This window comes from Rhodnius prolixus, unplaced genomic scaffold (assembly GCF_049639745.1).
Source record: "Rhodnius prolixus isolate KJV_2025 unplaced genomic scaffold, Rpr scaffold_3, whole genome shotgun sequence".
In the NCBI taxonomy this organism is placed as follows: Eukaryota; Metazoa; Arthropoda; class Insecta; order Hemiptera; family Reduviidae; genus Rhodnius; species Rhodnius prolixus.
The window spans coordinates 46,562,655-46,582,308 of record NW_027411603.1 but is presented as its reverse complement, the minus strand read 5'-3'; the positions used below and the strand labels follow the sequence as shown (position 1 = coordinate 46,582,308).

The 19,654-nt window shown below is 31.0% G+C and overlaps 3 protein-coding genes and 1 long non-coding RNA gene across 33 annotated transcripts in view; 3 read left to right on the top strand and 1 right to left on the bottom strand.

Annotated features, from left to right (window-relative positions):
• The window catches only part of LOC141453135 (uncharacterized), a 63,627-nt gene extending 53,223 nt beyond the window's left edge, over positions 1-10,404 (top strand). For 18 of the 19 annotated variants that reach the window (XM_074125922.1, XM_074125919.1, XM_074125909.1 and 15 more), the window contains 14 exons: positions 650-784; positions 1,396-1,478; positions 1,682-1,910; positions 2,492-2,761; positions 2,850-3,043; positions 3,465-3,796; positions 3,876-3,974; positions 4,547-4,763; positions 5,311-5,423; positions 6,356-6,486; positions 6,967-7,155; positions 7,282-7,386; positions 8,157-8,369; positions 9,772-10,404. In XM_074125922.1, the coding sequence (XP_073982023.1) occupies positions 650-784; positions 1,396-1,478; positions 1,682-1,910; positions 2,492-2,761; positions 2,850-3,043; positions 3,465-3,796; positions 3,876-3,974; positions 4,547-4,763; positions 5,311-5,423; positions 6,356-6,486; positions 6,967-7,155; positions 7,282-7,386; positions 8,157-8,369; positions 9,772-9,930 (2,469 nt within the window). In that variant the 3' untranslated portion in view covers positions 9,931-10,404. The remainder of the gene's footprint in view (positions 1-649; positions 785-1,395; positions 1,479-1,681; positions 1,911-2,491; positions 2,762-2,849; positions 3,044-3,464; positions 3,797-3,875; positions 3,975-4,546; positions 4,764-5,310; positions 5,424-6,355; positions 6,487-6,966; positions 7,156-7,281; positions 7,387-8,156; positions 8,370-9,771) is intronic. The other variant, XM_074125921.1, reaches the window with a different exon arrangement.
• Positions 10,405-11,207: 803 nt separating this feature from the next.
• Positions 11,208-18,649, top strand: LOC141453136 (uncharacterized). Of its 3 annotated transcripts, none has more exons than XM_074125932.1 (7): positions 11,208-11,371; positions 12,718-13,826; positions 14,252-14,462; positions 15,729-15,980; positions 16,332-16,457; positions 16,586-16,706; positions 18,476-18,649. In XM_074125932.1, exons 2-7 carry the CDS (start codon positions 12,787-12,789, stop codon positions 18,502-18,504), a joined length of 1,779 nt encoding a protein of 592 aa, XP_073982033.1. In that variant the 5' UTR covers positions 11,208-11,371; positions 12,718-12,786; the 3' UTR covers positions 18,505-18,649. The 3 variants fall into 3 exon arrangements, with proteins under 3 accessions (XP_073982033.1, XP_073982032.1, XP_073982031.1); XM_074125931.1 differs by lacking the exon at positions 18,476-18,649 and adding an exon at positions 17,337-17,513; XM_074125930.1 differs by lacking the exon at positions 18,476-18,649 and having other exon boundaries at positions 16,586-17,282.
• LOC141453149 (uncharacterized) lies at positions 14,875-19,524 on the bottom strand. The gene is made up of 2 exons (XR_012457804.1): positions 19,389-19,524; positions 14,875-16,433 (listed from the first exon to the last, which is right to left on the bottom strand). It is a non-coding gene; the product is annotated as an uncharacterized lncRNA (long non-coding RNA).
• The window catches only part of LOC141453141 (glycogen synthase kinase-3 beta-like), a 42,320-nt gene continuing 41,175 nt past the window's right edge, over positions 18,510-19,654 (top strand). For 8 of the 10 annotated variants that reach the window (XM_074125953.1, XM_074125949.1, XM_074125943.1 and 5 more), the window contains exons 1-2: positions 18,510-18,649; positions 18,783-19,009. In XM_074125953.1, coding sequence (XP_073982054.1) covers positions 18,829-19,009 — 181 coding nt within the window. In that variant the 5' untranslated portion in view covers positions 18,510-18,649; positions 18,783-18,828. Of the gene's footprint in view, positions 18,700-18,782; positions 19,010-19,654 lie in introns of all 10 variants that reach the window. The other 2 variants (XM_074125941.1, XM_074125946.1) reach the window with 2 other exon arrangements.

Genomic DNA, 19,654 nt, shown 5'->3' with positions numbered 1-19,654 from the left:
CAGCCATCATTCTCGCAATAATCTCATCCCCTGAATAAGACCTTGTCAGTCACCTCTAAAGTCTCAAAATCTCTTTTTGGTTCAGGCGTCAATGCTAAGCTCTTATCTCCAAACTAATCGCTCCTGCAGTTTCTAATACTTGCGTTCGATGATATCAAATACGGTCTAATTAATCTTGAGTAGAGAATCAGCTGTATAACAACAGCTCTCTAAATTTTTCAAACGGAAGTTCTAAATATTCAGAGAAAGAGCTAGTCAGCCATCAGAAAAGATAGTAAAAAAAACATTTATAAAGACTAATTAAAAATTGGAACCAAAATATTAAGAAGTTTTTGTGCAAAGTAATGACTGGATAATTTCTAGACCATACAGACCTCGTCTCCCCCTTAGTGACTCGTCTAACCAGGAAAGTGCGAGCAACTTGTCGTAATCAAACCACACCCACGTTCAAGCTTGCTGAATGTCAGGTTTTACATTTGGCTTGATGGAAGGATGATGTAAAGTAGATTTAAGAATTAATAATTTAGTGCTGTTGGGCTATTTATTGACAAAAGTAATGTTATACATTTTTATTTAAATGATTTGTTTTTATATATTATTTTTTTAAAACATAAATGACATCTTTTATTTGTGTTTTGTGTTTATTTAGATTGAAAGAGAGGTTATAGTTAAAAGAGGTAGTGATAAACAATGCAAAATCCCCAATTTGTCGGAGTATATGCGCCGTGCCAAACCTTCTGTGGCACCAGACGCACCTCCAAAGCAAGTCGCTTGGGTTCATAAGGTAAAAACAATATTATTTGTAACCATAAATTTGTATTGGTTATTCGAAAAAAATCATTGAAGAAAAGTGGTTTGTTTTCCCTCTAAAATTAGTAACTGTAGTTTTCAAAGAGTTCAAAGTGCTGTTGTACATTATAGATATTTCAGATTAAGTATTATTTATTGAATTAAATACGCATAGTAATAGCTGATCATAAACATTATTGTAACTCAATCTTGAGGCAGTACTGTATCCCTGTATGTATACTAAATACTATTAATAATGATAAATTATAGTAATAAATAAATAAATAAATTAGTAATCTAATAAAATGCCTCCTTTCTTACTGAAATCTTATAAAGAACTTGGTGTATAACGCTATTAAAGTCCCTCTTTCTTTTACAGAGAGACACTTGTTCTATGATAATTATGTTTTCATGTTTTATCTAAAATATTTTATTTTTTATTCATATAACAATGAAGTAATAAATTTAAACATCTCTTTTCTGTTATATGTCTTAAATATATAAACACAAAAATAAGTTAGCAACATTTATGACCTACCACACCCAAATGTCACTTTGCATTTTAATTTGACTACAAAATATATTAAGTATATGTTAATTTTACAGACAGAGACGCCAATGTCGCTGATGGATTCCAGTAAAGAGTCTGAACCATCTCCTATTAGGCCGCAATCGAATCATATTGCTGGGTAAGAAGAATTTTATTGTATATACAGCTATTTTTATTTATTTTTGTTAAAAAAAACCAACAGTTAAATTTAAAATGTATGAATTGACTTTAACTTTAAAAGAGATTTTACCGAAAGAAAATGTTAATAAGTAGATAATTATCCTTAAAAATTCTTTAAAAAAGTCTAAATCTTATATCTATTTTATTTTGCTTTATACATAGGGAAGCATCTGGACCTACTACTTCAACTCCTGAGGAAACCGGAAACCGTGGTAGCGGTTTTCCACAAAGAACTTATCAAAGTTTAAAAGATATAATATCTAGTAGATTTAATAATAGCAATAATCCAGCACCCAGTAAATCCAACTGTGCGGATACTTCGATGAGTCCTCAAAGCCAACTGAGGCAGCATGGAGTTTATTTAGCAAATTCAGTTCCTCAACAGCCGCATGTGAGTTCTGTTAAAGGTATTATATATCTAAATGTTAAGGATTAAATTATTATTAAATTAATTAAGCACTGAAAAGGCGCTCTCGAGTGTTTATGGCCTCCAGGTGTTAACGCATACTTCTTTAAATGTTTGCCACAAAGTTGTATTTGTGCAGCTATTTAGATTTTGTCAATTGAAGGTTATATAGTGCATAATTTTGATGCATACCAGAATGATTTATTAACATCACGTTGTACGTAGAGTTCAAGATACAGTCACCACTATTGGCGTTAGTCCAATGATTCGAAATTTGCCCAAAATAGTTTTTTTTTTAGTTCTGTACTATTTAAACTACGGTAAACTGTTAAGGTGTCGTTAAAATAGTTTTATTATATTATAATGTGCAGTATCATTTATTACAAATAAAGACTAGACGTTCTCAGGACACGACTTCTTTTAGAAATATCAGTTTAATATTGTATAAATCAGAGAAACATACCTATGTAGACCATATGTCTGAACTACATCAAATGGAGATTCAAAATTAAGAAATAGATTAAAAAAATAAACAAATATTCTTAGAAAAGTAAATATTGTTCTAGGAAATGCATAATTTGAGACATCCACATCCAACTTCATTAACTCAGCAACAGCAAAATCAACAAATGCTTTGTGGACCTTACCAACCGCAAACACCACAATATAAATATCATCCAATGCAAGGATCATATCAAGGAACTCCTAATCATCATCAACAACAACAACAAGGTTATTCATCTGGGATTATGGAAACACCAGTTTGGAAATCATATGGAAATACAGTCGAACAACATTTACCTCCACCAAATGATGGACCTATCATGAAATGCCAAGTAATTTACATTTTTCTTTCAAGAAATATTTTCTTTACCTTTTATTTGGATATATTATAACAAATCTGGTTTTTCGTTGGATTTACAGAGTACTGAGAATATGTTAGGAGCCGGTTGTAGTGGCATTGAAAATGCTTACCAAGGTAAACAACAGTCTGAACTTGCAGCCTCGGTTGTCAAAAGTTTTAGTCAAGAAAGCATTCCAGCAGGACAGCTCTACAGCATGAACAAGTTTCATTTAGCTGGACCAAGTAACGCGGCTGCTTCGCATCAACCATTTAGGTGTGTATCATTTCTTAAGTAATTATATACTGTGTTGCAACTCTATCTTTCCCAGCAATTAAGGCTTCATTAAAACTAAAATTAGGTCCAAACTTTTCTCTTTTATCATCTCATTAAATAAAATCCAAGTCCAAGGTGGGGAACCCAGTATCTGTGATTAGATAAGTAGATTAAGTTTATTTATTATTAGTATTCTTTTGCCTTGTATTCTTGGAAATAGATTTGAGAAATTTTGATTAGGTTGGTAGGTATGCTTTGGAAGTTAAATCTAGTATTAAGGAGAAGCTTTTAAAGATATTAAGAGAATAGGTTGGTGTTATTCAGCATTAATTGATAACTGATAAATAACAATAATCATAATCATTATTAGTAGTTTGCTATCCATTCCATTTCTAATTCCATTCTGATTACGTTTGTTTAGGCAAGGTGGCCGGAGTCATCAGCAAATTGCAAGAGCAAGCGGTCTAGCGCTTAGTCAGTCTGCTGCAATGAACTGTGCAGAATTAGGCACAGCTTCCTCTAGTGGTCACCAGTATACAACCAAACAGGTGACTGTTCATCCAGTTCCACCAGATCAGGTTGAGGTTAAGCCACCAACCCTACTACCTCCTCCTGCAACCAACGGTTGTAGCAGCAATCAGCAAAATCAACAACCGCCTGTCACAACAGCTACGTCTTCAGTAAATAAAGACCAACTGTCTTCCGCGCCACCTCCTTTAGCTCCAAAACCTCATATTGAGGACGATGATGAAGGTTAGTTCTTTTAATATATTTTTTTTTTTAATCTTAGAATGAAAATTGTGTATAATATTTCCAATTCCAAAACTTTTAGGAGGATTTGTTAAAAGGGGTGCACAGAGTGATTCTGGTAGGGGAAGCACAGTATATTCAAGCGCTAAGACCAGTGAGGATACGACACCTCCAAATGTTGGTAAGTTACTTTACTTACTATATCCTTAATTTAAAAATACCTTAATATTATATGGTATTATTATGTTATTTAATTTTGTTGTTTAAAATATACTTGAATTCCATGAGAGTAGCTAGACGAATAGAATCATGAGAGCTAGCAAATAGGATGTTTCCTCCATCATCATCTATATATTTACTTGAAGTGACTAAAAAATTGAAATTGGAAAAATAGCAAAATATGGTTGCGCAATCAATTTATTTATTCATTAATTTTTTGCTAAAAACTGTCTTAAAAGAAAATGAAGATATTGTAGAAGATGCTTTTAAGCTAATTTTCAAAAAGATAAGTATTTGACCTGAATGGATCTTGCGCTTGAAGAAAATAAATAAAATTAAGACTTTAATTGAGGCTCTAAATAGAAAGCTACTCCCTCCCAAAATGGAATATTGAACAAGTAAATGTGAGAATGTATGAAATTAAAGTGTCAAGTTTCGCAATACTTCATTAGCTGCGTTCATCTGTTACTCTTTGTGGGTTATTATTGTTATTTTAAGTCTTCAGCGAGTAAAATTAATAAAATTTGTCCACAGGTGATCCCGAGTGGGTAGACAGGGTTGAGACAGAACTGCGTAACATACTGTCAGTTCCAAATGCAGAAGGTGGCGCGGTTGGAGATGGTGGTCACGGAAATGGAGCAGCGGGAGGTTCAAGTGAGAGTTTCTCGTCAATGTCTCCACCATTACCTCCGCTGTCACCACAGCCATCAACTGATACCGACAATTATCACCGTCGTAGCAATAGACATAGGTAATTTATTGGTTTTAATTAATAATTAAAGCCTTGAATCAAAGATGAATCAAATTTAAACTTATTGTTACTCACTATCCATTTTGTGTTTTAAAAAAGAAGTTAAATTAATGCGTATTTTTTCAAACGGGAATTTCGTCTTACGATCAGATAGAACGATGTGGACGGAAGCCAATAGCTTACATATTTTATTATAAATTTCTCATAATATAGCATTAAATAAAATCCTCCAAGGCCAAGACCGGTTATCGAAATCATCTAGCTTTGCGGGCTACAATAGTGAACTGTTCTTATCAGCTTAAGAATACGAACTATCGGTGTTAACTCTTAGTCAAAATTTTTAAATTCCAAAGGAATATTTTATCTTAGAGTATTAAAAAAATATGCTAATATTTTCATTATTAATACCGCTTATAAAACAAAACCTGGTAGCGTAATACTACTAGAATGGATTAATATAGTTCGAGACTAGTGCGCTAGCTTTCCATTTTGTACTTTTCAATAAAATGTAATTACTTAGGCAAATTTTTGTTTAAATATTTTATAGAGCGGCTGGTGGAGTTTATGGAAACAAAAGTAACGCAACTAGCTCATTGTGGACTCCCAGAAATAAAGAGAAATCTTCCAGGAACAACCATAAACACAGCAAACTGACCTCCAGTACGTAATTTATTATTCAGTACAACTAAATAGTAATTACTCAGTTTTCGAGCATTTATTTGCTTTAACTTATACATATTGTATAACATTAGTTGTATAAATGTTGAAATACGAACTGAAACTGAGTAAAGGGCTTCATGACTCAAGGCCCATGACAACTGAAGGTCTAATTTTTAAGGATGCTTTTTAGTAAAAAATATTTCCCAAAATAGAAAATCCTCCTTAACTTTGTAGCATATAAACAACTTCATTCTCATCATTTAGTAAGGGAATTTCGAAAACTAATAATACACCTCTCAAAAAAGCTGGAATTCGAAAAAGAAATTTATATCGAACTCTTAAGAAATAGATGATCTCATCAGCATTAAAGAAATACTCAAGATCTCGAGGACTCTAAAAACAAAAGCACTCTAGAGTCCAACATCTCTTGATTTTTAGCAAGGCTAAGGAATCCTATTCAAAATTACTGTACGATGAGCATAAAAAACCGTAATCATCTAAAAAATAAACTGGGACGCAGTCCTGCTGAACTTATTTAAAATGGACATTCAAAGGATTTTTTGTTTTTGTGAATCGCAATTGTAATGGTAAACTCATGTGTTTGTGGGACATGAATAATATGAATTAAAGAAATTCTAGCAGCCTTGAGCGAGCTGCTAAATCGTTATAACGTAGATTTTGTACTTATTTATTGAAAATAATTTGAACAGATTTTGAAAAAGCTTCTTTCAGCAGCCAAAGTTTCTAACACAAGTACTTTTATAGCTAACTTGTGATATTTTTGACCCAAAGTAACTTTTGATTAAACTGTAGAGTGTGACACTCCACACTCTATACATCCTAAAAACTATGGAGTGTGGATCACCCTGAGCATTCAAACTTTATATAAGAACTCATAAAAAATATTTACTTTTTATTATCTTTTCAATTAGATCTTCTATCGAACGCTTTGGAGATAGATTCAATGCTAGAAGAAAATAATTCTAGCGAAGAAGATTTGGAGTATACAGACACAAGAGCTATTAGAAAACAACTGGAAGGCCTCGAGGCTATGTACGCTCAGGTAAATATATATCAAGTAAAAAAAAAATCTAATGTATGTTAGAACCAATAAGTAAATATTTTCAATTCAATCTGTTAGTTAATTCAGCATTTCTGATCGACCGAATTTTTTCAATTTTATAATTTTACAAACATATTAAATTCCTGTACAGGCGATGAGACTGTACATTCACAGAAATAGTACTTTAAAGGAAGCCTGTCCTCTCTCTTGGCCCAAAAGTACCCTTATTTGAATTTTTCTGGATAATTGTTTCTAATAAACGTTTTAGATCAACTTATTCTTGAAATAATTACATCAAGTTCAAAGAACAATAGAGACTTTTTTTTAAAGAAGCAAAGAATTTTAAAGAATTCTTAAAAAATCTCGTTTTCTATCATAAAACTGATATTTCCTTGAAATTAAAATTTAATATCATTGCAAAACTTCCTTGCAAAATGTGTTGTTTTCTCAATTTATTTACAAGTTAATATTTTAATGTAGGTGCTCAAGTTATTAGGAGTAAAAAAGTCAGCCCACGGCCTTTTGGGATCAAGTCGTTACGAAGCAAGTGACCCACGCGTTGCTAAACGTCGTATTTGTGGAAGTGTATCTTCAGTACCAAGTTCTGTTAGTAGTCGCCCAATTAGGGATAAAAGAAGCCAACATCGAGGGAAAGTTAGAGATATAAAGGTAAGTCTTAAGGAGAAGTACATTAATTATTATTATTATTGAAATAGATCTACTGTTAATTTCATTTGGTGATCACGATAAGATTGTAGCTTGTATTTATTTCCTTATTTATTTATTTTTTTGTAGGGTATAAATAAACGATTCCAAAGATTAGAATCACATGTCGTCACGTTAGCAAGAAGTGTGGCACATTTGTCTTCAGAAATGAGAACTCAACACATTATGATGCAGGTAACGTTTTTCATTGTAATTAAAAGTTTCATTCATTCAGTAATAAAAAGACCTGATTGCACCTGCTTTGTAAGACTACCCAATCATATCACGTTGGGCAAGCCTACAAGAGTACTTACATATTAGTTCGAAAAGCTTCCTAGAATGGCAAAGCAGAAGAAAATTTATTGCTTTTCCTATGTAGCTTATTTTTCATTGCCGCTATCAATATTTTAATGTTCACTTTTCTGTAATATTTTGATAAATTCTCTTCCTTTTTCCAGCCCCTTCGATGTTATTCCCTTACTATACAGAGGCATTAATAAATAACAATTTGTATTTAGAAGCGATTATATTTTAATTATTTTCTTCATAAGAATAAAGCATTTTATATTTATGGTATTTTGCGCATACTCTGAAGACTGAACGCTATCATCCTAGGAAGCTTTTGGAAGCCTGAAGGATGTTGAAAGAGAATATTCATCTCTCTATAGAATTTTCCTAGATCTTGAGATTTTTCTTGAAAGGGTTGTTGCAAAATACATGATCTCTTCTGGCACAAATTGGAGGGGCACAATAAAGCCGTCTTGTTCGCAGTGTATCCTATAAAAAACAACCTTCAGTAATTAAGGTTACAGTGTATAAGCACTGCCATCCTAAAGAAGTTCCTGACGAAGAGCGCCAGTCGTACCTGAAACTTAAAACAACAATAGTTGTTCGAGATTTAATAAAGTTCAAGTATTTAATAAATGAACTCATTTTTAAACTAAAATGTTACATTTCTAAATTAGGAAATGGAGATGATGCGTGGCGAATTGGCTGCACTCCGAGTTCAGACCAACCTGCAACAGCAACAGCAGCAACAACAACAGTGTTTTGCGCCCGCACAACTCAACACCACTAAGCAGCCTAACTCTACACCGGAGAAAGTCAAAAGATTGACCAAATTCTTTGGCGATGAACCTCCTCTGTTGCGTCTTTTTCTTAGAAGGCTAGGGTACGAGGTTAGGATTATAATCATTTTAATTCAGTTCATCCAATAAATCATAAATTCTTAAAATGGGATGTGATTAATTTGTCTGAAAAACTATTCGTTTTTCAAAGTTTTCTTTTTAAAAAAAGTTATTTAAGAATTTGATTACCTTTTAATATTATTGCAACTCGTTATCAGTGTAGTACTGTTATATTTTGAGCCTGAAAAGTCTAACTTCATTTAATTAATTTAATGTAGATCTGTATTTTTGATTTGTAACATTTTCTCAGGAATATTTAGATAAGGACACTTCTGGGAAGGGTAAGGCATCCTTTACTTGTAAGTTTCACTTCAGCATTATCTGCATTCTCAGCACTTGTATTGTACTATTAAGAATTAAACTAGTAACGGATAGTTTTGAAATGAGTACGAAAAATCAGCAGTATTGATCTTCATTAAAGTGAAAGCTGAAACTTTTCAGATCGTATTATGTACTTTATTATTATTTAAACCTGGGATTGAGATTGTCTATATTTTTAAAGTTGACTTGAAATGAACTTAACTGACACTTAATTACTTAAATACTTAATTACTAACAAGGTAATACTTGTTTAAATTACCACAGGTGGAAAATAGACGAAGTTCTAGTTAATCGGATTACATGTTGGTCGAAATTTTTAAATTTAAATAATTTTCTTTATTAAAAGTAGGTCTTATTTAGGCCTTTTACTTCAAGTATTATCGATTTGTTATGTTGGCGTGATTATAATATCTTATGATAGCTAGCTACATATGTGGTTCATTGCAATTAAATTATAAATAGGGACTCTCTCGATACATATTCTTTTCACTAGACTGGTTATAGGAGAAAAAATGTGTTCCCACTTTGTGCAGTTCTGCCATGGGAAGAAATGGTTAACCAACGTACATCCTTCAACCTCAGAAAGTCATGTTGAGGACATGAAAGGCGCATCATTCATTAGGAAATATACTTCAGAGGTAGCCGACCAATTAACACTATACTGGGTTGACGCTGGAGATTTAGCGATCATTCAAATAATGCTTAAATGAATTAAGCGCGGCTTCCACATAAATTTGTCGAGTTATCTCTACTGCAGAGAATTACTTTAGTTAAAAACTCGTTCAGAAGGACATTTCAGAGAAGGAAACGGTCTGTTGTAGTTTCAGATTCCAGATCTACAGAATACTAACTCTTAGCGGCCACAATTAAAATTCTGACAAGTTTCAAGAGTCAGTAGCTATAAAAACTCACGCACTTTAAGGGTTCATCGGCATTTGAAACTACCAAAAATCAAATAAAACGAACGACTTAATCTTTTCCTCTTTCATCTCTTTTCTTACTTGAACTTGATTATTTAATTGTCTAATTCCTGCTTTTAACATAATGCAAATGTTTCTATATTATGTTTTAGAAATACGCAAGTTTGTTTGAAAAGGAAAGGATAGGATTACTGGAATTACCATTTATGACAGAGGAAAGGTTACATAAATTGGGTATTCCACTAGGGCCAAGATTAAGAATAATGCAACAAGCACATCTTGCCGCCCCAAATACACTCTGTGTTCTGTAAAAAAAGAAGAATCAGAATAAACAAAAATGCACCATCTTCCTCAGATCTCTTTTTAAACCTAAAGATAGATATTTCTTTATTTTACAAATGTATATTCAAGTAATAAATTATTTAAAGATTTTTTTTTTATAATTAACCAAAATTGATTGATAGTCTGTGCATTTTTCTATTAAAAGATAAAGAAAATAATTCTTTATTAAGATGTAAATACTGTTTTCATATATTATTATACTTGTACATAGTGAAATTTACATTTGTAAAGAAGTTCACCAATGATTTTTTATAAGCCAAATTTTTTAAACCAAAAGAGAACAAAGGAAAAAGATCATTTTGTAAATATATACATTGTGTTCATTCCTTTTTAATTATTTTTACATATATGTATGTCTGTTTTTACTTCAACATTTTTGTAAATAAAAATTCTATTTTAATTGTAAAATATAGACACAAAATAAAAAAATATGATTTTTTTCAGAGTTACTATTTCTGTAAAAATTAACCGTGAAAACACAAAGAGGGTCTGCATGAAAAATTCATACAAAGTGCAATTTTCATACAAAACGTAGCCCTTCCTATTCAAAGAGTATTTTCAAACATTTTTACAAATAAATCAGATTAATTATTACGTACTAACACTATACAAATTGAAAAACTGAAATATTTAAAGATAAGCCTACCCCTATCCATTCCCCAAAAATGCTATAGTAATTTTATTTATTTCTATAAAGTAATTGGAATGTCGTAGATGTATCTAGCCGATAGATCTTGTAGTGCACAATTATGTAAGTGAATGACCATACTGAAAAATGATTTTTTTTTAATTGCTTGATTTATTTGATTTTTGATAGGACCAATTATGCTAACAAAATTACGAGTTGGTAGAATGTTAGTTTATTGCAACTGCACTGTAAGAACGTCAATTTTTATGAATTCAAAAATTAGTTATTTTTCCTAAATTTTTAGGCAACAGTTAAAAGGTTTCATAGATTTTGGATATAACTAATATGTTCTACTAACGTACAGGTGTTAAAACTTATCCTCAGGGATTAAAGATTTTAATAAAGGTGGAGAAGCTGTTAGATTATACTTCATTCAAAAGAATCCTTTCATTAAAGTGATTGCTTATAATAATGTTACTTATGTTGCTTTTTAGTAAAAAAATTCTGAGATACAAGAAAATTTCATTTCATGAATTGTGAAAGTAGTTATTTTTTAATTTTTGTTTTTGTTTTGTTTTTTTGTAAGGTGCAAGAAAGCCAGGTGACAAATAATAAAAACAAGGGTTTTCAATTGTACATTTGTTTTAACCTTCACCAATAGAAGGTTAAACAATTTTAATGTGCCAGTTACTGTACAAAAAACTAAAAAATAATCGTGTCTTTTACCATTAAGTACTTGCAAACTAGCAAATTTGGAGCAAATGAAATTTAGTGCATCAAGGGTTTGTTATAGAAACTATTTATATTAAAATTCTTTCTAGCTTATATTTATAATTAGATAATCATCCCAGTTAATGATACGAATTCTCAATATATCATCAATACGATGATAAGACCGAATTCTGTTTAACACAGCAACAAAATAAATTAGCCAGAACGTTCTCACAAAATGAAGAATATTAAACTACAACAAATAAATAGTAAATAAGGGCAGTTTCTTAATAACGCTTGAGAAACTAAGAAAAGCAAATACTTTGGCATTAAATAAAACTCTGGTATGCAATTGATTTTGTCCATCTGTCGTAATTAAAAGTAATTCAAACTAGGAACATTTTTCTAAAATGCGTTCCTCTTATTTATTAGGTGTCATGAAATCGCCGCATATTTGTTTTTTAGGCGTTTCATTTTAGGACATTTCGTACATGGTTACGTTCATTCTTAAGTGCTATTTTAGTGTTAGTATTTTAGAATGGGTCTATCATCCGTAAATTATTAACCTGGGGTTAAATCATCAATCTGCTGTAATCTGGAGATTAATAAAAGGCGTGACCTGAACAGAAGTTCGAATTTCCTAAAGATTAATTTCAGATTTCTCCGTGATTCACACAAAACCCATTTCAAGTGATTTCTTTGAATTTTTTAGTGCATTCCAGAGGCTCCTAGAAACAGAACATTGGGTTTGAATCCTTCTCGCTCTTCTCGCGTTTTACTTGAACATAGTTTCGATTAAACAGATGGAACAGTTTTTGAAATAAGATGCTTTTTATAAGGAAGAGCTAAGTAAAGGCTATTGTAGAAAGTTATTTCAGAAGGGCTTTGAAGGACGAAGGACTTCACCCATGCCCTAGTCAATGATAAGTCATCTAACAAAAAATTAATTTTGTAATATATAGACTCATAAGCTGAGTGGTTAAAGGCGCGATCTGCCCAACAAGTTGCTTGTGGTGATTCTGGTTCGTTTCCCGGTCGTTTCCTTCATTTTAAAGTATAATATTTAATAATTTATGGTAGACATTACTTTATTCACGACACTTGATACTAGTAACCTTCTTCTACTTTAAAAAAAAAAAAAAAATCCCTGAATTATACATTAATTATACCAAAAACAATAACATTGAAAACATATCAATATAATTAGAATTTTTTAATACATACTTTTATTTTTGTACCAATAGATGACCAGATAACTGCAGAAGGAATTTTAAGATGAAATTAGAATAGTAATAGTAGTATAGAACAGTGTAATATTAAATGTGTAATATTAAATACTTAATCATGCGATAATAATAATTAATATGACTAATTAATATTAACATGATTAATAATAATAACAATAATACTCTTCTAGAATAAAGCACAAAATTTGATAAAACGGATTAATTGGATATAACAAAAAAGAAATAAAGAAGATTTAGAAATGCAAGATTTGGATGTCAATTTTCAGTTATTCGGAGGAAACATCAAACAACTACCCCATGAATGCCGGTTAAATTTCTTAGTTGAAGATAGTTTTAAGCGCCAGAAAAGTAATTCAAAAAATAAAAAACTAAATACCAGTTCCGTCTTTCGTAGACTTAAGTACTTAAATAACTTAACTGAAACAGAATCTTCAGGAAAAAGTGACCAGGTTTCAATTAATGATGTTATTACTACTTATAATAAAACTATTCAGTTAATGGACGATGAATGTAAGGTGAAGAACATCTGTAAGCACAAGTTTCTTCAGTGTAATGTTTGTTCCAATTGTTATTTAAAACTTTCAGAAGATTACAGTAACACTTTCACTTTATTTAATAATTTGAATGGTTTAGCACATAATGGAGATGAAAATGCTGCCGCTATCGTTAACCTTAAGATTTCAAAAGTAACTGAGCTTAGGGTAACAACACACAAAGATAAATTCCTATTTGAAAAAGGTATTGAAGAAAAAAATTTGTCCTGTAACGGAATTCCTGCTACTTCCATAAAATTTTCAACCATTCCAGAGACTGTTTCAGAGTTAGCTTGCTTAAAAATGGGAAGATGCAATGGTTATTTAAAGTATTTGGCCAAACTCCACAGTATTGTTAAAAATATAAAAGATGCAAGAGAATATGTAAAAGAAGAAGAAATGGATGTTGATAGAAAACCATCTTCTGAAAGTACTTTAAATGATATTATGGAATTAGATTATGAATTATTAACTTTTCTGGTGACATATCTGCAGGATTACTCTCACAACAAAACAGGATTATTAATTAATATTTTGGAAAAAATTGACACAATGGAACAGTCTATGATATTAGAATTTTTATTATTTGTTAAGCAGTTTGCTGAAAATATAAAAACAAATTACCCTAAACCATCTGAAGTTCCAGATTTATCTGTTTTGACAGTACTCTATGGACAAATACATTCTTCACCTCATAATCCAAAAAGTATTAAGAATGAGGATTACTATCTCGATGAGGCTTTCGGGTAAGTAATGACAGAATTTTTGTTTTATTTGATAACTTTGAGTAGGAACAAAAATATATTTTTATTTTACTGTAGTAAAAGTGGTTTCATTTCTTCAAACTTTAAATATAATTAAGACTTAAAATGTAATTCAAGAATTCTTCGTTCCATGAGTCTGCTGCGACTAACATAATATTTATTTTCTGAACATCTATGACTGATGCAATTAGGCTTTGCATTAAACTTTACAAATAGCCAAGAAAAACATGATATATGAATCCACATCTAATTCTTCTTGCACCTTTGCTTCAGTGTTTAAATGCCATTCTTTTTAATTTACTTTTTTTGATAAATCTTTATTTAAATTTAAAAGATGTTTGGGTTTTTGTTGATTTATTTTTATTTTACTGCTTGTACAAATATTAATCATGTTAATTGTTTTGTAGCCATTGCCAAGCAGTAGAATCAGTTAAAACGATTGCTTTCATGGGAAAAGGTGAAAACTTGAGTGGTAGCGACTTAAATGTCACATCAGTAGATGATGGTATACTAGAAGATTTCACTGTCAATTACGATTCTTTTAGTAATTATAGCGAAGAATCTAATGCTGATATCATCTTCGATTGCGAAGAAGAACCTATTAGATTACCTCAAATGGTAATTGAGTAAATATTTTTTGTTATAATTTTTCTCTGTTTTATAACATAAATTTGTTGTTTCACCTGAAATCTAATAGTCACACTATTGAGCTTAAGCAGTTATTGTAAAGCAAATAACGTTCTAAATAACGAGAGGAATTGATAATATCGAAGAATTAATAATTCATCAATGAGGGTTTAAAACTTTCTTAAGAGAGGCGAGAACAACAAAATACTAGATAACAAAATGAGTGTTCACTATTGTATTGTAGTAAAACCCTGCTCAGCTCATATTTCATACATTGTGCTTTAGTCTACATGGCCTTCCACCATTTTAGAACATTGGGGTATCATCTAATCAAAAATCATCCATTTTTTCTTTCTTTTTTTTAGGAAAAATTTAGAGCAGAATGTAATAATAACAAAATGAGTAAATAAAATTGTTTTTATTAGAATAAACATATCACATCATACTTGCAAAAGATACAATATAAAAAAATATATAAATACAAATATTAAAAATCATTTCAAAGTCAATAATGATGTTTCGTTGCGTTGCATTCATCAGTGCTCCATAACTAAGAGAGTATTGATATAGTATTTTAGCAAGCCTTAAGATGTTTTGCGGTCAAGCAGCCAAATCTACTTTTGATTAAATGATTTTAATGATTTGCTAGATGCATGGAACAAAAAAATTAGTAAAGTAAAATTAGATGAAAACATTTGTATTCCGGTCGAATTGTGACTTAGCACATAAAGACATCAATCTGGGGCGCGAAAGTTGGGTAACCCTGCTTCTAGGCTTTCAATCACCATTATTAAATTAAAATTCTCAAATAATAATTATAATTATTATTAATAATAATTATTATTCACTATCTCCGTCACGGCAAGATGTCCTGTAGTGCAGGGAACTCTTTATTATATCCTCTTATATATTGGATGCATATGGATCATGTAGCGACGCAAAATAGGTGGTGCTTCTCATATATTATTATATTAAAAATAAATAAAAATAATTATGATTCTAACGTTTTAATATAATTATTTATCGCTTTAACATAATTATCGACAAGAAAATAGAAAATGTTGGGAAGACTTGTGGAACACCTTGTTTCTTCAATATCTCAATCAGGTCTACATGCTTCTTAATTTGACAAATAAATGTACTAGTATAATAATTATGATTATTAGCGTAATAAGGATAACTTCTGTAATACCATTATAAAAACTACTAAATTTCAAAATTCATTTCAATCACTAAATTCCAGAATTTTTTTTTCAGACATGCTTTTTTATAACTTATTCAGATTTAAAAAAACCCAATATTGAACTACTATATAAACTAGCTTTGCGAATGAAATTTGGTATTTCTAAAGAATATATTGAAGCGACAACCACACATCTAATTATTCCTGAAGAATGGCAACCCAAAATATTTCCTTACCAGTATCTCGCTGCAATTGCTCATCAATCTCTTATTGTGACCTTTAAGTGGGTTGAGGATTGCCTTGAAGCGGACAGGATATTTCCAACTGTTAGTACTCTTTAATTAATATTTTTAAAGTAAATCCCGACAATTCCTGAGATTATAAGTGCGCGGAATTTTCTCATGAAATTGCCGGCATTTAGGCAGTGAGTTGTAAAAGGCATTTCAGTAAAGAATAGCTAATTTTCTTATCCATATACATCTCTTTATTGCTTTTCTTTAATCTTTAAATTTTGAATCAAAAGTTTAAAGGTAACCGCTTTACTTTAAAGATGAAAGCCCTTCTGCAGAATCACTAGAGTCCAAATATTATATTCTCGATTACTCTTAACAGACGGTAAAAAATAAAACAAACCTTTTTCAATGCGAACTATTTTTATTTGAGTCAATAATTTACAGACACCATACATACCAAATCTACCAGGAGCTCTTTCTTGCCTCAATAAAGACAGGAAGCCGTTGTTTGAAGAGTACTTCTTGTATATACATTGCCCTGAAGAACTGCAAATAAAAGAACAAAGTCAGGTATTGGTTTTATTAAATAATAATTAGTCAACCAGGCAAGATGAATCTTAACTAAAGGCAGTTTTCGATTTCTATGTATTTTAATTGCCATTGCTCTGAAATTATTTTATGAAAAAACTACATTATAGCATTTAGCTGAGGCTTGTGGCGCAACAGTCGTTTCAGACATCCTAGATCTGTACAGGAGCAGATCTAAGAACAAGAAAACAATTCTCGTTTCGGGAAGATCTCCAAATTCAGATTTATTGTGTAAGTTCCACTTTTTCTTCTTAAGATTTCTGAAACATTTCAGTTTTATTAATGATTTATGTAAGTGTGCTGCTTCTTTATTCACGAAAATTTCGTTCTGGGCTTGTTCTTTAAACTGCCTCATGAGAGCAACTACGAGTACTATGTTTTTTAGTGATGGACCCAAAGAAGTCTACGCCAACCAAGATTTGAATTTTAAGATTTTCCCTCTATCTGGCTCTTCTGTTCTAAGTTTTTCTTTTTACTTGATAAAAGAACTAACAAATACGGGATGTTTGGAGTTGGTTTTATGATTCTAATGATACTATCTAGTTAAAGGAAAAGCACGCATTATTAGTTCAAGATTCAGAACAAGATACATTTCCAAAAGTAAGCATAATAGGTGCCTTCACACCATTTTTGAGTTTTAATTGTCGGTGAAAAACACAAGACTTTTGTTTGACTTTCATCCTTGTATTTTTGTGAATGATTCTTTATATTATTTCGCTGTAACTCATTTTTCTTATTTGATTTCTATTATTTCCCTAGACATTTCTGATGTAATCAATGCTGACACTGAACTGAATTATTCTAACTCCTTTTTAAGTAATAAAGTATTTTCTGAAAATAATATTCTTATATATTTTACAGTGCAGTGCGTTAATCTAGGAATATACCCAGTACATTTAAGTTGGATTCATGACAGCATAATCGAATATCTCGTACAACCATTGGAACACTATTGTTTAATTAATAGTCTCGAAACTAACATTGAATTATTTTTATGATATTTTTAAATAAAAGAATAATTTTATTTTAAGTTACATTAATTTCTTAATTTTAAATTCTATTCAGTTCACATTACTTTAAAGTTTACAAATTAATATCAAACTTAATTTGAGATTGATTAATTTTTTGATCTGCAGTATTGTTAAGCTTTACTAAGAAGTCAATAAAAATACTGGTCAATTCACCCACAGACTTCCTCTTGCTACAGTTCTAACGACCAACAGCATTTTTACGGATGAAAAACCACTTCATAAGGCAATTGGGTAAATCACTATGCCCTCCAACCACGCGTTAGTCAGGAAAGGATACTTATTTTAAAGGGCTCACGGTGCCTTGGAGTCTCCGTTCTCGATGCTGTCATCTCATACCAACCATCTATCCATTTGGGGCGCTTAAAACCTTAGGTTTGACCGAAATAAAGTTTGGCTGTGAGTTCGCTCAATCCTGATAGTTCCATCCAAAACTTTTTTTATGGGTTAGGGTTGAGGAGTCAAATTAGAATTCGTTGTTAGACTGGTCCCTCGAGGGGCGCCAAGATCCGTGAAAAAGTTACTATCCACATTCCCCACAGGGAAAGGTGAATTTGGATGGACAAAAGTTTTAAAAAGTCCAAGTTGTTAGGTTCGTACAGAGATCAGAATGAACACCTGAAAATTAAGGAACAAAACAAAGAGCAGCTAGACCATGAGAATCCCTTAAGGACGCCTTAAAAGAGAGGCCTCAAATAGTGAAAAGAACACAGTTTTTTTAACAAAAACACTATTTTGTCCAAACTGACGTATTCCATGGAACGTTGGATTCTGACAAGAGGGCACAGTGGTCTCTCTAGGGCATAGGAATGTGTAATGAATCACGAGAAATTGAAGATAAAAACAAAACTTGAACTTAACATTCAAATTTAAAATAAAAATAAAAAATTGGCTACTTATTGAATCTACAATAATCAACTTCTAAAACAGTAAAACATCTCCTAAAAAATAAAAATGTTCGTTTTTTTCCAGATTGTAAATATTTTAAATACTTCACATGACGGGATAATTCCTAGGCAACAAGTAACTAAAACAAACTACACTTTCAAAATTATTGAAGTAAAAGATTTTATAAAAGTGGATGTTCACTTAGACAACTCTTAGATCGATTTTTACTAAAATGGATTGCACTATTCCTCTTACAAGGTGACGATCAAATTATCAAGTTATCAGTACTAAATTCCTTTGATTGATAAGTAAATATGAATTTATTAATCTATTCTAAGAAACAAAAATCTTTTTAAAGCATTTATTAAATAATAAATAATTTTTCATTTAGACAAAACACATGAAAGGTTAATCATTTTGTTTTGAACTGAAGAGCTATGAAAAATTATGATTCACATTTTCCTCGAGGTAATATTAACAGTAAAGAAGACCGACATTTATCTCTGACAAGTGTTTCTGATGATAAAGATCCTCTTTCAGTAATGGTAAGAATAGAGAGAAAGGACAAGCCAAATCAAGAGAGCCAAACAATTTCTTCCAATTCTATTTATTCTTTTGGTAAGTAGTGTACATTTTTTAGGCCTAGTATGGGCGACCACTATATTCTATTCATCCCAGAAATCCTATTCATGTGAATGCTTACTTTATTACTTGCTCATAAACTAAAAATTTAAAATTATTCAATACATCTTGTCTTGTGAAAAAGGGCCCACGACAAAGCCAAGATAGAAAAAAAACTGAGCAATCAGCTTCAAAATCCCATCCACAGGGCACCCATATTACGATTTTCACTTATTTTATTAATCCACCATCAGAGATTGATTAATCAGGTGTTAGGAATTTGACTTAAATTATGTCTCAACTATCCATATCTGTCTCGTACAACACTTCTGGCTCACCCAAAACCTCTTATAATATCTATAGAAGCATTACCTACCTTATTCTGAATTATAACTAGAAAATTTTAACCATTGCTCAAAAATTACGGGAGATTCTCGTGAGTCCTGTACACATAAATATCCAACTTCATTAAGTATTAACCTTACTTCTTGGTAAAACCTAAAATATAACAGAAACCTATCCTCCCATTTGGAATGCTTCAATTTGATATTTGGTATTAGTTAAAAAGCCGGTTATTCAATGTTTCTGTGGAAATTATTTTAATAAAAAATAATACTTTTGAAATTATTATTACATTTAATT